Genomic DNA, 15,568 nt, shown 5'->3' with positions numbered 1-15,568 from the left:
AACGAGCTTCAGCAACCTGCAGGACCACTGCGCTTTTGCTCTCACTGCGCTCTTTTTGGAGAGAGGGATGAAGTCAGGGAGGATGCGAAGGTCGGGGTGGGCATGTGGTGGATCTCAGAGTCCTAGAAACACAGGATGGCCTGGAAGGGACTTGATGAGGGGGAGGATGATGAGGAGCCCTCTGCCAGCCCTGCAGCCTGTTCCTGCAGCAGGTTCCCAGCCTGTAAATCAGGGGCACTCTCCGAGCTGCTGACAGCAGAACAGAGCGCATTGTGAGAGCAGGGACGGCACCGGCCCTTGAGGGATGAAATAGGAGCCTGTAATTTCTCAGGACTGTTGTGACATCTTTGCACAAGCGTGTGATTGAGTCACATTTGCTTTATCAGCAGAATCCTTGTTTGCCTGGGTGCACCCCTCTGCCCCCTCCCCGCTCCCCCCGGCTCCGCCACAGTATTTCCCCCTCCCGTAGGTCACGCTTTCCTCTTGCTCATGCTTCCTGCTTTTGCCTCCTCCACCCAGAGCACGGCCTACAGCGAGGAGGGCTCAGAGCCTGCCCTGAGGGGTGTCTGGGGGGATGCCAACCCCAAAAGTTGGGGTGGTGTGTCCTGCGGTGCGGGGTCACCAGACCCTGGGGCCCTGGCAGGTGATGGGGTGCCTATGGGCTGAGCATCTCCCAGGAGGGCTCCCGTGCCGCTTTAGGGTGGGCTGCCAAAAATACAAACATTGGCAATGCTTTGCTCACCCTGGTGTGTTGTGCTTCCACGAGTGGTGGGGAGGCTTGATTTTATCCATGAAGTTGTTTCTGGAGGACAGAGAAGATTGAAAGGGATGGAGTGCTTTTGCACTCCTTTCCTTTGGTATGTTCAGGGGGAGAGCAAAGACTGTGCAGAGGCAGGGAGTGAGGCTGGGGATGCACAGAGTGACAGGGAAAAGCTGCCCACGGGCACCATGATTTAATGCTGCAGCCACATAAGGTGAAATGTGGTCTGGAGGCAGCATCTTGCGTTTACAGGGTGCGTGCAGCGGGGCTGGGTTGCAGAGCTGCGCCCCAAATTGATGCAGTGAGTCTCCTCTGGCCAAAGAGGAGACCCTGGGGGATCCTGCAGCCGCCAGCCATGTCCGCACCCCATCTGGCTTCACTGAGCCCATGGAGGTGGGGGGAGAACTGTGTGGCTTTGAGGTTTTAGTTCGGTCAAAGTGAAAACCTACGGGGAGGGGGAACCCACTCGGAGCAGTGAAACTGAGCTCCTCGCCCTTCCTTCGAGGGAAAGCACCGCTCGGCTGCAGTGCTCGCTCCCCGAGGAGCAGACACGGGCTGTGATTTCTTAACAGCCCCAAGAAGAGACGTATACATGTGCTCTCCCCTGTGCAGCTTTAGGGAGGGCCTGAGAGAGAAAGAAAGCAAAACTTAAGAGAAAAAATTGTGAGGTTTTTTTTTTTTTGGTGAAGCCGCACGACTTCCTCGTGCCTGGTTTCAGGGGATGGGCCACCTCTCCTCGCTGGGCAGAGTGCTGTGGATGCTGTGTGGTTGGTGTCTTTGGCTGCAGGATGCTTCTTGTTCCTTGGTCCCATGAGTACTGCTGAGCAGAGGGAGGGTTTTTTCCTTTGGGTGTAAAAAGTGCAGTGTATTTGGTGCTGTGTGCCGTCTTTGGCTGGCTTCTCCTCCTGGCAAGCTGCAGGTGGAGGTTGTAGAGTACTGGGGCAGGTGGGTGAAAGCTGGACATGACCTTGGTGTTTGGGATTGTCACCTTGCTGGATGGGACCTCATGCCATGCCTTCTTGAAGGATAAGAGACCTTGCTGTGGTGGTGTAAATCCAAGTCAAACTCACTCCAGGCTGGAGGCTGGGGGCTGTCCAGAATCATGCACTGCAAACATGCTGTCCTCCCTGGATTCTTTCATCAGGGACAAAAGTGAGGACCTGACCTCTGGTGGTCACCACTCCCATGGCAGTTTCCAGGTGAAAGCTGTGGCTTGAACCCTTGGGTCCTGCCATGCTGCAGGACAGGTGCTCATCTCCACACCAAGGTTCCTTTGGGGGCTGCTGTGCTGATTTTGAGGCACGAGAGCCAACGGGCAGTGATTTTCAGTGCTGAATACAGTTCGGGAACCTGAGCACCTGCAGAGTCACCGAAACAAGCAAGGACACTCACCACATCACCGTATGGCATTGCACTGGGGGTTATTCGCATGCATTCGGCTGTAGGAGCTTTGCATGGGGCCAACCCCAGGGTTATCCCGTGGGAGCAGTGCAGGAGGAGGGCTCTGACCGCCCCATCCCCTCTGTCAGTCCTGGCCCCACAACGTGAGGACTGCGCTCCGGAAGGGAGCGGCTTCCCAAATTTAGCATTTCCTGCAGTGCAATACCCAGAATTGATCTGCGTGCTGATTACGGAGGAAGAGGTGCTGAGAAAAATAATAAAAAGAAACAACAACAACAAAAAAAAAAAACCACCCAAGAAATAAAAAAGCAAATAGCGGAAGCGTGGGGGTGCTGCGCTGGGGCTCTGATGGGCATGGGATGCTTGGCTGTGCCACCATCCTCAGGACAGTGTGGGTGCTGGGGGCTGGAAATAGGCTTTGGGGCTTCCCCCGTGCTAAGAGCACACTGAGCTCCTGGATGGAACAGAAAAGGGTTTCCAGCAGAGTTAGGTCACTGTAGTTTTACTGGCAAAGCCTCTTAAGCATCAGTGAAGATTATACTGGTAAAAGCTTATGCTGGTACAGTTTATTCTGGTACAAATGAGCTGTCCTGGGAAAAATTGCCCCTGTGCTGTTGTAATTGTTGCTGCTGTGGTCTAGAAGTGTTAAAATCACAGCCTGTGGTATTGCTGTGTCAGCAGCTCGTGGGCTGCGTGGGGCTCACCTGGCAGAGCAGCACTGCATAGCTGAGAAATGCAGCTCTGGTGGTGAATGCGAGTGCTGAATGCAAGAAGGAAGTGATGCGAGGGCTGCTGGACTGCTCAGGTGCTTTAGAAAACATGGGGGCTGCAAGCTGTGTCCCTCAGGCAGCTGCTGGTGCAATTGGGAGCTTCGGGCTTTTGGCCCTGGGATTGCCAAAGGGGATGGAAAACAGCAGTGTGAAGCTGCAGAGGAAGGCTCTGTGGTTGTCTGCTCTGCTCTTGAGGACGTGGTGTAGCTGGATGAGAATGGGGACAAGTGTTTTGTAATGATGTTTTCTTATTGAAAATTAATAATAGTCAATAGATGCTGCTTGGCACAAAGCCATCGGGCCAAAAAACAAACAGAACCAAGGAAGGCTGATTCGGCAGCTGAGACACTGTCTGGGGTCTTGCCGTGCTCAGGAGCTGTGGCTCTGCTTTCTTGCATGACCTTGGGGAGGTGGTTGCTCTGTGCTGGCAGGGTGCTGCACCTCTGCAGCAAAACCAGGCATCCTGTGCCTTGGTTTCCCCAACCAGGCTCTTCCATGTGTTGATTTCCCCAACCAGGCTCTTCCACGCATTGCTTTCCCCTACCATGAAACCAGGATCATCACACCCGAAGGATGCATTGCAAAGGTGAAGGGCAGCGATGAGCACAATGGGCAAAAAAAAAAACCCAACCCCTTACAGGATGAGAATCCTCATTGTGTGGTTGGATCAGAACACTGCTCCGTGCAGTGGGACACGTGGAGCAGAGCCCAGAGCACACGCATGGCTCCGTGTGGCCGTGTAACCCCACTGCATTCCCACGCTGCATGGCTCTGCCCTCCGTGTCCAAATCTTTGGGAAAATGGCCCTCCTGGGTTCATGGTTTAGGGAGAGAAAAGAGCTTCGTTGCACATTCTTCAGCTGCTGAGCTGCTCTCAGTTCTCTCTCCCTACTGCCATGGGGCATCTTATAAGATATATAGAGGTCGTTTGTGTTTAAACAAAGGACACACAGAAAATAGCTGCAATTTATGGGTGCGGCAGGAGGGGAAATGCTTTGAGAACTGCTTGGTTCTTGTTGGTTTTGGTTGGTTTTTTTTTGCCATTTAGAAGCAGACACAGTTTATTTTGGTCAGGAGATAGTCACACATGGAGGCTTTAAATGGCAAAAGTACCCAAGAAAAATGAACCACCTCACGCTGCTTTGGGAAGGGGCCTCCCCAGCTGGCTTAGCCAGAGATGTGTCCTTCGGCGTAGGTGTTTATTTGCTTGGGGTTGTTTATTTGAAGGATATTTCCTCAGTCTGGGTGTTAGAGAAAGGAGCACGTTGGGCTGTGCTTGGAAGTCTGCTCGTCCCAGGTCTCCCTGTTTGTTTCCTTATAGCTAAGTGAGATTTGGGGTGAGCGTGCTCTGCCTGTGCCAGGGGCAAACGTTTGGCATCTCTGCGGACAAGGAAGCGTTTGGGGAGGAGTGGAAACTTCCTGGTGCTTGGGCCGGGCTTTGAGCCACGCTGCTTCCGAGTGCTTGGCTGTGAGGTTTGGGTGCAAACACACCCCGACACACTTCACCCCGACTCGCGTCTTCGGCACAAAGTAAACAGGATGGGTGCAGGGTGCCGGGGAGCTCTGTGCCCTGGGGATGGTTATTTCAGGAGAGGGGCCGGGACAGTGGGTCGGGCCCACACGTGCTTTGCTCTCTGACGTGCTGCAGTCGGCACGGGCTGCTCGCCAGTAACCTGCCTGCGACCTCGCCTCGGCAGCGCCTGAAATTCCCAGGCCCTGCTGCTGGAGGCAAGGCTGCATGTGCTTCCTTTGCTCCACAAGGGCCCGCTTCCCCGGTGCAGCTTCAGGGCTGTGGGCCCAGTGCGTCCTCGGTTGTGGTTTGGGACATCTCCATCCCCATCCATCGCCTCGGTCCTCAGTTTGGGACGTCTCCATCCCCATCCATCACTTTGGACCCCAGCTGCTGCGTTTTTTAGGGCTCCTCCAGAGCAAGGCTCCATGCCCAGATGCACAACGTGCTGTAGGATAAACACCTCCTTTTGCTCTGAGCACCCTGAGAGTGAAGGACAGGAGGGTGACGAGGCACAGCCCTCATCCTGTGTCCCCAGAGCTCACTGTGGTGCCAACCCCTTTAAAAAAGCCAAAAAGCAGAGAACTGGGAAGCATGGTCCTGAAACCTCAAGGAATGTCCCGAGGTTCCTGTTGTGCAGTGCTCGTGTCACTTGGCTGTGGATGATGAGGTGGCTGGTGGTTATTTTAAGTCAGCATCGTGCAGCTGACAAGAGGCTGAGACCCCAGGGACCACACAGAGATGTGTGCCGTGGCCGTGGGAGGTGGTGTGGGGTCAGGGCGTGTGTCCCCTCCGCATGTCCAAGGTGGGATGCTGGGTACAGTGGTGTGATGCTGAGTGCATAGATTTGCAAGAGGAGCATCGCAGCCTTGCTGGGGATCTGCACTTCCCTGTGGTGGGCTTTCCTCATTCAATTGGTGCTCTCTGGGGGAGCTGGCTGGGGCTGGACTCGCTGTGGGTTTGTCAAGCACATTTCCCACTGTGCAACCCTTCTGTTGTTTAAAATCCTTCTGGTCTGCATCTGTTTGGCAAGAGATTTGTTTAGGGGCAGCAGACTCGCTTGCAGCTTTCCCCCCATCCTCAGTCATGCAATTACAGTGATGAGCAGGAGCCTTGCTGCCTTTACACCATTTCTCCGAGCCTGTAGGAGCAGGGAGAAGTGGGGCTGGGGAGACACCTGACCCCATGCAGGTGACAGAAGCCATCATTTCCCAGGACAGCATTAACTTTAGCAGCCTGCAGCTGAATGCAGTGGCACCCAGACCCCACCATGAACACCCACACCCCAATCAAGGGGCTTTGCTGATGTCTACCCCTCACTACCCATGTGTTTGCTGCTGTGAGCCCACAGCAACTCAGGGGTCCTGGGGGGTTCCCACAGCCCCACCCCACTGCCTTCCGGCTGCTCCCCCCGCAGCCTGCCTTGGGGCCATGAGCCTGCCCCTTCCTTGCCTAGGATTGTTTTGCAAGCAGCGTGACAGGATGAGGAGGAAACGTGCCAGGAATGGCTCCATGTCTCCTCTCTGGAGAATCGCTGGCTATTTTTAAACACCCCTTTCTCACTCCCCCAGGACAGCCGAGCTGCTCAGAGCAGGGCGGGTGCAGCCCCCCCAGTGCTGCCTGCAGCAATCAGTGTCCTCTGCACAGCTCAGCTTGCAGAGCCCCCCTGGCCCTGCTCCTTGTGTGTGGTCTGGCCCTCTGTACCTTGAGCATCCCCTCTGAATCTGAACTGTAGCATCTGTAGGGTGGGCTCTGGTCCTGCATGGCCGGGTCCTGCACCCTTTGGGTAGCAGGGCGGCTGGGTACAGGGGGTGAAGGAGGGAGGAGGGCAGTGACAGCTCTGTCTGGAGTTGGGAACTCTAAAGGACCCGAAACAAAAGGGAATTTTGGAAGTTGAGCAGATGGAGGAGAATGCATCAGGAGGTTGGGGGTGTTGAAAAGCAGCCTCTGGAGGTCTGACTGTGATGCCAGATGAGACTCAAGCCTTTTTCTCTTTTTTCTCTCTTCCAGATTTCTCAAACCAAGTCAATTCCACATCCCTAAACTCCCCGACGAGCCGAGGCCCCATGGCCACCCCATCCCTGCACCCGTCCATCGGGCCGGGCATCGGCTCCTCACTGGGCTCTCCAGGCCAGCTGCACTCACCCATCAGCACCCTGAGCTCACCCATCAACGGCATGGGGCCACCCTTCTCCGTCATCAGCTCCCCCATGGGCCCACACTCGATGTCTGTCCCCTCCACACCCAGCCTGGGATTCGGCACCAGCAGCCCACAGGTGAGGGGAGGGTGGCAGGGACGTCGCTGCTGGTTTGATGGGGCAGAGCTGTGGCTTTGGGGCTCGATCCACACCCGCTTCTGGCTCACTTCTTCCAGGTTCTGATGCGTGAAACCCCACTGCTGATAGCACAGGGAGCAAAACCCCACTTCAGACAGCATGGAGACATAGGCAGGCGCCAAAGGGTGGCAAAAAGCAGAACCCAAAGGGGGAAATGAAGCCTGAGGCTTCCTGCTGCTCCAGGATTCATATGGGGGACCGCTGGGGTGCAGAGCAGGACCACAGCCATCCATCAGCTGTCCCCTTCCTGCCCACTGCCCCTCTTCGCAGAGGGAGGAACTGGTGTTGGTTGGCTGAAGATTATGTAAAAAAACTCCAACTAGCAAGAGATAAGCTCTTTTTAAAAATAGCAAGATCGGGGAGAGCTGGCCAGCCCCTGCCACCTGTTGCTGGCTGCTTGCACGATATGTGTTTAGTAAAAGGGCAGATTAAGGAATTGGCTACCACCTGCCACTCAGTGCCGGTTTATTTATCCCAAGCCCTCGCTGGGAGTCAAGCACCTGCCAGCACCTTTATTTTTAAATATTGGCCTGATTTATTTCCAGCAATAACGGGGTCTTTCTGCCCTGGCTGGGGAGGGACGTGCTGTGCGGGTACCGTCAGCCATCCCCAATAGAGAGGCAACGGGAGAGGCAGCAGTAGGGTTTCCTCCTGCTGCTGTAGGTTCAGGGGGAGCTCTCTTTGTCCCATGGCAAAGGGAAGGGGAACCGAAACGGTGCCTTGGAATGGGCAGTGCCAGCTCTGAAGTGATGGGGAAGGAGTGGGAAACGAGGTGGGGGTGAGCTGCCAGCTGGGGGGGGAGAACAAGGAAGCTCTGCTGCTAGGCACGATGTGGTGTAGGAGCTGGAGGAACTGAAATAAAACCCAACCATAGGGCAAAAAGGGGAATTGAGAGCGTGGTCAGATGGTGCTGGGGAGTGAGCTGGCGGCACGGTGCCGGCACCGCCGCTCACACACGGACGTGTCTTAAGTGGTTTTCCTCCAGGAGACGGCAGGGAGGTTTCCAGCCTAATGGCTCCTGCCATCTGTCCCCTGTCTGGGCACATTAGGGCCCGGGCCCTGCAGGAGGTGCCTACCTGGGCCTGCATAGGAGCGCAGGAGGAGGAGGAAGAGGAGGAAGAGGAGGGAGTGCAGTCCCCCCATCGTGCACCGGCCGGCGAAGCGCCGGGGGTAATGAGGCGTGCGGCCCCAGCCGCCGGGTGGGGATCGCCCTGATGGAAGGTGGTTTGCATCAGATGGCAGATGCCACTTGCCATCAGGCCATGCCTCATTGCCTCTGGAAAGGCAGCAGAGCAGAAGGGTGCGGGGCGGCCGCGCTGGGGTGGGACGGAGATGTCAGTTCCCAAAATCCCGGCTGCGTTTCCCTCTCCTGTTTCTTCCCATGTGAGCTCTGACCCAGCTCCTCCCGGCCTCAGCTTTGCCAAAAGACATCAGTCCTGACCTCAAGCATCCTCCTGCCCGGGATCTCACACAGCCTCCAGATGCAGCCCGGCTCCCAGGGGGCTGCTGGGGACCCTGTGGGGAAGGGGCAGTAGCACTGAGCCGGGCACAAGCTGGCAGAGAGCCTGAGCAGTTTGCAGTGTGAGCAAAGTCCCAGCCTGACCAGAGGGCTAAAATTGATGGGAAAAATAAAAAAAGGATGATTTTCTGGAAGAGATGGAAGGGATGGACTTCCCGTGCTGGGGGCTTATTCCTCCCTCCTGCTCTGTGCTGCCCCAGGCATTGCTGGCAGCAGCTCAGGGTGCCTGGGGGCATGGATCAGACACAGGATTAGGCTCCTGCATAGCCTTTAACACAGTGCTGTGTGAATCTGGGCCTGCTACGGATGGAAAAAGAGGAAAGCTCTGTTTGCCATTAAACCAAAGGGGATTTGATCCCCCGTGCAATGAACTAAAAAGGGAAAAGAGAGGAGCCGAGGAGTCCCGGCACAATGGGGCTGCCACGTCACTGGGGAAGCAGAGCAGCAGCAGTTCTGTGTCCCTGCTCCACGCTGTGCAGGGTGTGCTCCCATGGCACGTGCTCCCGGCTCCACGCCAGCTGTAGGGGAAGGAGTGGGGCTGGCGCCGGGGCGGTGTGGGAACCTCGTGGCACACGTGGGGCTGGGGCTGCAGGGGGAACTGGTGACTTCTCCCATCCTGGGGCTGACTCAGCTCCAGAGGGACTGAGTCATGGGGGTGGCGGCACCCCATGTCCTTGTACCCTCCAGTGGGATGCTCACATGCTTCTCATGTGGAGTTTGGGGCTGGGGGGGGGCTTGGTGGTGAAAAGCTTATTTTAGCAGCTATCTAAAATCTTCTGTCCCAGCTCTGATGTAGGACCTGGCAATTGGCTCCACAAAGGGTTCAGGGGGTGTTGCTTGAGTCAGTGACCCCAAAACCGTGTGGCTCATGCCCTTCTCCCTGGTGCTGTGTCACATCTCCAAGGGATGCTCTTGCTGCACCCCTGCTCGCCGGGGTGGGTTTGCCTCGCTGTGTGCTGTGGTTTTCAGCCCTCTGCCTGCCAAGTGTTCCTACCAGCTCAGAGACTTTAAGTCAGAGGAGTGTCTGTGGTCTTCTAATTGACAGAGCACTAGCCCTGGGACTTCCCTGAATTAATCAGCGACCAATGCAATTGCCCATTGTCTCTATTAAGGAAGAGAAAGACAATAAACTGAGATGCAAATTCTGCCTGTCCCACTTGGTTTTAGCAGTTGGCAGGAGCTGCAGAAGCCTGGCTGCCCATGCAGGACCCCATTATACCTGCCCTGGGCTGGGCTTTGTCCCTCATGGGGTCCCTCCTGCACCCCTGTCCCCTCTCGATGGGACTGTCCAGGAGGGCACCGTGACAGCAAAGAGCATTTTGCAGTGGGGTCTTTCTGATGACATTGTGCATAAAATCCTATTGGCAGAGAAAACCCCTGAGGCTGTGAAGGTGCAGATGGCTGCTGCAATTGAGGACGGCAGCCTGTAACCTGCAGGCTGGGGCTGCAGCTCTGTCCTCACACCCTTCCTTCCCACCTCAGTGGGTTATTTGGGCTATGCAGCCATGGGCAGAGGCAGGGTGGCAGAGCACAGGTTGCTGTGAGCTTGTTTCCATCACCAGGACTGAGTTTGTCTTACAGCTCAGTGCCTCAGTTTCCCTCTGTGCTGGGGGGGAGCACTGTCCTGTCCTGCCAGGAACATGGAAATCAAGGTAGGAGTCTTCCACTGAAATCACAGAGCTGCTTGTGGGGCCATGCCAGTCCCTCTGTTCCAGCCTTCATTGCTTCATTTCCCAATTCTTTTGGGCTCTGCTGAAGGCTCTAATGGCAGGGAAGCATCCCACACCTGCAGCTCTGGAAAGCCAGGCCTTGTTGCACCTGGCTCACTGATCTCTGGGCTCAGCACTGTGGGTTTTAAGCTCTTTGTCCCCTATTTTGTACGTTGCCCTGCCTGTACCCAATCCCACGTGCTCCCTGCCTGTGTCTTCACAGCTCAACTCTCCCATGAACCCTGTCAGCAGCTCAGAAGACATCAAGCCACCCCTGGGGCTCAACGGAGTCCTCAAAGTGCCAGCACATCCCTCAGGAACAATGGCCTCCTTCACTAAGCACATATGTGCCATCTGCGGGGACAGATCTTCAGGTAAGGCTGCTCCTGCTCTGCGTGCTGCCAGCGAGTGCCAAGGCACATAGGGCCTTAGCACCATCCCCCTGCTTGGGGACAAAAGTGCCCCGAGGAGAAGGAAAAGCCTCCTCAGTCTTGCTTTCTCCCAGGTGAGATGTGCTCAGCTCTTTGACCTCCCCATCCTTCACCCTGCCCTAATGGTAATGAGAGAAGTAAACAATTTGTCGGGCTCCTTGGTAGAGCCAATCCCATGCTTTAACCCCAGCCCCCAGCAGGGAGGACCAGCCATTAGCTGAGTGTCCCTCTCTCTGCCTCCTTTGATCCGTAGCTGGGCTCATCACATAGCACCAGATTAAAAAAAAAAAAGAAGTGCTTTGTGAAGTCTCTCCACTGGTGGGAGATAAAGATGTGCTAATTCCCTTTATTCTCATGCTATTTTAAAAGCTTTCAGCTCTGTCAGTGCCCTGCTGCCTAGGTTTTGTGGTCCTGGGGGATGCCTTCTGCTCACCCTGGTGGGCTGGGGAGGGTCATGGCGAGGTGCCCCCAGTCTTGCTGCATGGATAACCAATGGTGGTTGGGGTGGTTTGTAGTCTGGCATGGCATCCTGGTGTTAGGGAGATTGGTGAAGGCAATGCCTTCCTTGCTTACACTCCAAGGAGCCTCTGCCTCTCCCACATCACAGAATTGTAGGGGTTGGAAGGGATCCACTGCCCTGGAAAGGATCACAGAATGGCTTTGGGTTGGAAGGGACCTTTGAGAAGAGCTGCGGCTCCGTGACGAGGGAAAGCAAAGGATCTGTGGGCACCCAGCGTCCTTGCTGAGCCCTTTAACCCATCTGCAGGTAAACATTATGGGGTGTACAGCTGCGAGGGCTGCAAAGGCTTCTTCAAACGCACGGTGCGGAAGGACCTGACCTACACCTGCCGTGACAACAAGGACTGCTTGATCGACAAACGCCAGCGCAACCGCTGCCAGTACTGCCGCTACCAGAAGTGTCTTGCCATGGGGATGAAGCGGGAAGGTAAGGCCCCGGGGTGCTGTGTGTCCTGCAGGCACCTGGCTGTGTGCTTGGGGTGACACACGGGGCCGTCAGGTGCGTGTTGTCCCTTCTCTGCCCGTAGCTGGGACTGTGCTGACCCAGGAGCGTTCCCCAGCAGTGCTGGATGGTTTTGTTTTTTTTTTTTTTCTTGTTGGGAAGAAAGAAGAAATTCAGTCTTGTAAAAAGATATCCCTTCCCCTTACTGGAATTTAAATGAAGGATCTGAAACTCCCTGGCAAGTGCCTCTTTGAAGTGCTCTTTTTAAATGCTGACCGCATCTCTCTGAAACTGCTGGCAGAACGGGCTTTTAGCAGGCACGATGGGAAAGTGACCCCGTGGTGCTGCTCAGGTCTCCACTGCCTTCTCCCCTTACACCCTCAGTGGGGCGGGCAGAGCCCTTTCCCTGCTGGCATCTCTCTGGAGAGCCCTCGGGGTGCCCTCCCGGATCCTGCACAGCTTTGGTGCTTGGAAACTTGGGAGCTTTCTGGTGCAAGCAGTGATGGGTTGCACCATGGAGGTGGCTCTGCCTGGTGTGGATGTGAGCAGAGGCCTCGTTTGAGTGGACAGTGTGGTTCAGGGGAGTGGGTTCTCCTTCCCCTTGGTTCATAAGCAGTGATGTCCTTTGATGGGTTACTGCTCCATGCCCACCAACAGCAGCGGTTGCACGGGCAGCACTGCTGAAGTTACAGCTCTATTAATTAATCTCTAAATGGTGGCAGAATTCCCTGGGGAGCGCGCATACAGTGCGAGGGCTCTATTAATTCATCTTGATTAACATTATCGCAGTGAATAGCAAATGAATTCATAACGATCAGCCAATTATTTAGAAGTGTGACAGATGGGAGCTTCGTAACTCTCCGAGTGCGCTCAGGCAGTGCTGGCGTGGCACCAGGAGGGCTTTGCTGGTTCATAGGGTACAGTCCCCATGCTGGCAGAGCTAGGATTGGTGCCCTGCTTCCCAGGTAGCAGTAAGGCTGCTGGCAGAGCAGAGATGTCCCACTGCTGTTGCACACACCTGGAGCTGGAGCTCTCCGAGCTTTGGTTTTGAGCAGCACTTCAGTGCTGATCCACCTGAGTTGCCAGCAGATGATCTGTGTCCCATCACACCCGTCCCACTGCTGCTGTCCTTCCCCATTGCCAACCCCGAGCCTTGGCTGTGGTTGTCCTCACAGCACCTCATTTGGGAGCAGCTCTGGGCTACACCCTGCACAGTGGTTCATTTTGCCCCAGTGTTCACTTAAAAGAGAACTTGCTTTTATCATCCAGTGTAAGCTGTTACATCTTTTAACAGAGCTGGGGTAATGGGCCTCATTTCCTCACAAAATACCTCGTTCTGGAGACCTAATTTATAGCTCCATAAATGCAGAGCAGGCTCCTTCTGAGAAGCATCTCTCCTATAGCCCAAATTTGTTTGCTGAAATGAAAGGGCAGCAAAACCCTCCAAATGAAGTAGTGAAGGAGTCACTCTTCAATCATTCTCCAATGGCTGCTCTACACTCTGGTTCTGGGAAGGGGGAGGACCAAAGGAGCTGTTTGAGTGGAGGCTTTAGCAGCCTGGTCTGAGGGATCCAGGCTTTATGCAGGAGAAGAATTCCTTCTGGAGTGTGCATCTCTGGCTGCTCCCTGTGTAAAAACATTATGGCAGATCCTGATGCTGTATGAGCCCTATGGGATTCTGGAGGTATTGAGGCTCTAATAAATAAGCAACCAGGAGTGTTTTCCCCCTTGAATTACTGCCAGTTGTGTGAGCCTTCGGTTTATGTGCTGTCTCCCAGTGAATGCCAGAGAGTCGACAGAATTCAGATTACCATCAGGGACCTGGACTAATGCAGAGTCTGCTAACGGTGAGGGTGGCAGTCTGCATCCACACGTGTGATGTGTTGATCTGGCACTTGTTATGGTCCGAGGTGGGTCTTGGTTCACTGGACAGCTTTAGAGCCTCTACGTGCCAGCAGCTTTCTATTTCAAGGGGAAAAGGTGGGAAGTGAGTGAGTTCGGTGCAGTGCCAGTAGGAGGTGTTGGCTGTGGGGTGGAGTGGGGTCCCTGCATGTCTGCAGGTTGCCGTGCTGAGCCCCAGCCTTGCATTGCCACCAGGAGGGAAATGCCATCCAGGAGGCCTTTCCCATGCTTCCTTTGAGCCACCATGGGGACCCTGTGCAGCTCATCCCTCCTCCTCCTTCTTGTCTCCAGGCTGCTTTGTAAATTACAGGGCTCACTAATAGCACACGTGATGGCACCCAGCGGGATGGGTGCTGGTGTGTGTCTACCAGGCAACTTTCTGCCCACCTGGAGACAGAAATTGGAATTGGGTTTTCAGCTCTGTGCTCCGAGCAAATGCAGAGCCAGGCAAGTGGCCATAGCCCAGTGAAGGGGCAGAGTTCAAGAGCACAGTTATTTTTAGGAGTAATTTTGGAATGGAAAATGCTTTTCAGCTCAATGAGCTTGTTTCTTCTATCCTTTTAAAGAGCTGCTCTTTAAACCAGCTGGTTAGTTAAGCGATGCTGGGTTTGTTTGTTGTTTGGAAGAACGCTCCGAGGTTGAGAAAAAGGGTTTGGTTTGTGCTCTTCTCTCATTGCTTCGGCAGTGCTGTGGCCAGGTTTTGAGAGTGAAGTGACCTTCCAAAGCCATTCCCTGCACGGATTGATATTGTGCAAATGCTTCAATCCGCTTTTTAACCCTCCATTTCCCCAACGTTGCATCTGTGGCGTCTCAGCAGAATTTTGCCTATCTTAGGAAATACCAAATGTGGGATTCAGTTGAGATGTGGAAGGAGACGGCGCCGTTGGTTTCCTGATATCACAGCCTTTGAGGTGGTTTGCAGTAATAAGAAGCTGCAACGTAGGGGGAAAAAAAGGAAGCACAGCTACATGAAGGCAAAGCAGAAGAAATGTGCTCAGAACTAGTTTCCTGTGGCAGCACTTTCAATATAAACGGGTACCTGAGGCATAAGCACTTCAAGATGCTGCTGATGCGCAGCTATGATGCAGCTTCATTAAAAAAACAGCAGATCCCAATAAATTCCACCACTGGGGAAAAGGAAATCCCCAATAAACCCTCCCCGAGCACCTGGGAAATGAACAGCCACTCGCTGTAGGCTCTGACAGAGCCAAGGAGGGTTGAGTCCCAGAGGCCACCACAGCCTCTGGGTCCCCAAACAAAGAGCATCCCAAAGTGTGGTGGAGAGCAGTGTCATCTTCCAGTACCCTGGTGAGGTCCCCAGATCCACCCCAGTTGCAGCCAGCTGGAAAGGGCCATCGTCCTCACGTGTCCTTTCTGTCCATCATTGGCTGTCCTTCTGCTGTGCCCAGGGTTGTGTTGAGCGAGGTCTCTGCCCTGTGGAGCCCACCTGCAGCATCTGACCCCAGAGAAAATCCCATTGGGTCAGCATTCAGTGACTCAAGGTCTGGGGAACTGCTCTCCCTCAAGAAAAGAAACAGAGCCATGCCAGCATTGTTCCTGGAAGGATGGATTTTTATCTTGGAAGGAAGCGTTTGTCTGTATCGAGTCAGGGTAAGCCATAATTACAAAGCACCAAGCCCTCCCCAAGCACGCAGACACGCGTGGCACTGGTGGTGGGGACAGCTCAGCTGCCTGGTGGCAATCCGTGGCCATGCACACAGCCCACCCCTGCTCCCTGTGCACTCATCTGAGCTCTTGGCAAAACGTTGCTGACTCAGTGTCAGAAACACCAACGTTTTGTTGCAGCAGTGGTGCAGGCAGCACACCTCGTGTTGGTGTGCATGCTGGCAGTGGGTGGATCCTGCATTTTTTGGCACATCCAGCCCTTGCAGTTGGGCAGCTCGGTGTTGTCTGCAATCCATGGGATGGGGCATTTTAGGTTCTTTCAGAGGGAGAAGCTGCCAAAAAGTGGTCTGAGCACATACACTGCAGTGCTTGTCCTGGGGATGTGCAGATGGGCTTGGGATTGCAAGATGCAAAGCGACAGCGAGCAGCCTTAGGCAAGAAGGAGCCAAATCAAGCAGAATAACACGAGCACATCTTCATCAGGTGCCATGGAAAACACAAGCTTCTGTCTTTGGCATGGCTGAGACATAGCTGGAGGAGGCGAGGCTCTGACTGCAATATCTTTTTTTCTCCTCAAGTGGATTGCAAGTTTTAAACCCTTCCCTTCTGTTAAAATCACACTGTAAAAAAAAACCAACCCAACC

General features: G+C 54.7%; 1 protein-coding gene across 1 annotated transcript in view; it reads left to right on the top strand.

The window, feature by feature from the left end:
* RXRA (retinoid X receptor alpha) overlaps positions 1-15,568 on the top strand; it is a 70,861-nt gene that overhangs the window by 41,782 nt on the left and 13,511 nt on the right. Inside the window, exons 2-4 of the mRNA XM_065737338.1 lie at positions 6,451-6,716; positions 10,228-10,378; positions 11,202-11,381. Coding sequence (XP_065593410.1) covers positions 6,451-6,716; positions 10,228-10,378; positions 11,202-11,381 — 597 coding nt within the window. The remainder of the gene's footprint in view (positions 1-6,450; positions 6,717-10,227; positions 10,379-11,201; positions 11,382-15,568) is intronic.

This window comes from Cyrtonyx montezumae, unplaced genomic scaffold (genome assembly GCF_038088225.1).
Source record: "Cyrtonyx montezumae isolate F1298 unplaced genomic scaffold, pur_monq_1.0 scaffold_20, whole genome shotgun sequence".
In the NCBI taxonomy this organism is placed as follows: Eukaryota; Metazoa; Chordata; class Aves; order Galliformes; family Odontophoridae; genus Cyrtonyx; species Cyrtonyx montezumae.
The sequence above is the reverse complement of the archived record's forward strand: the minus strand, read 5'-3'. Positions and strand labels throughout refer to the sequence as shown.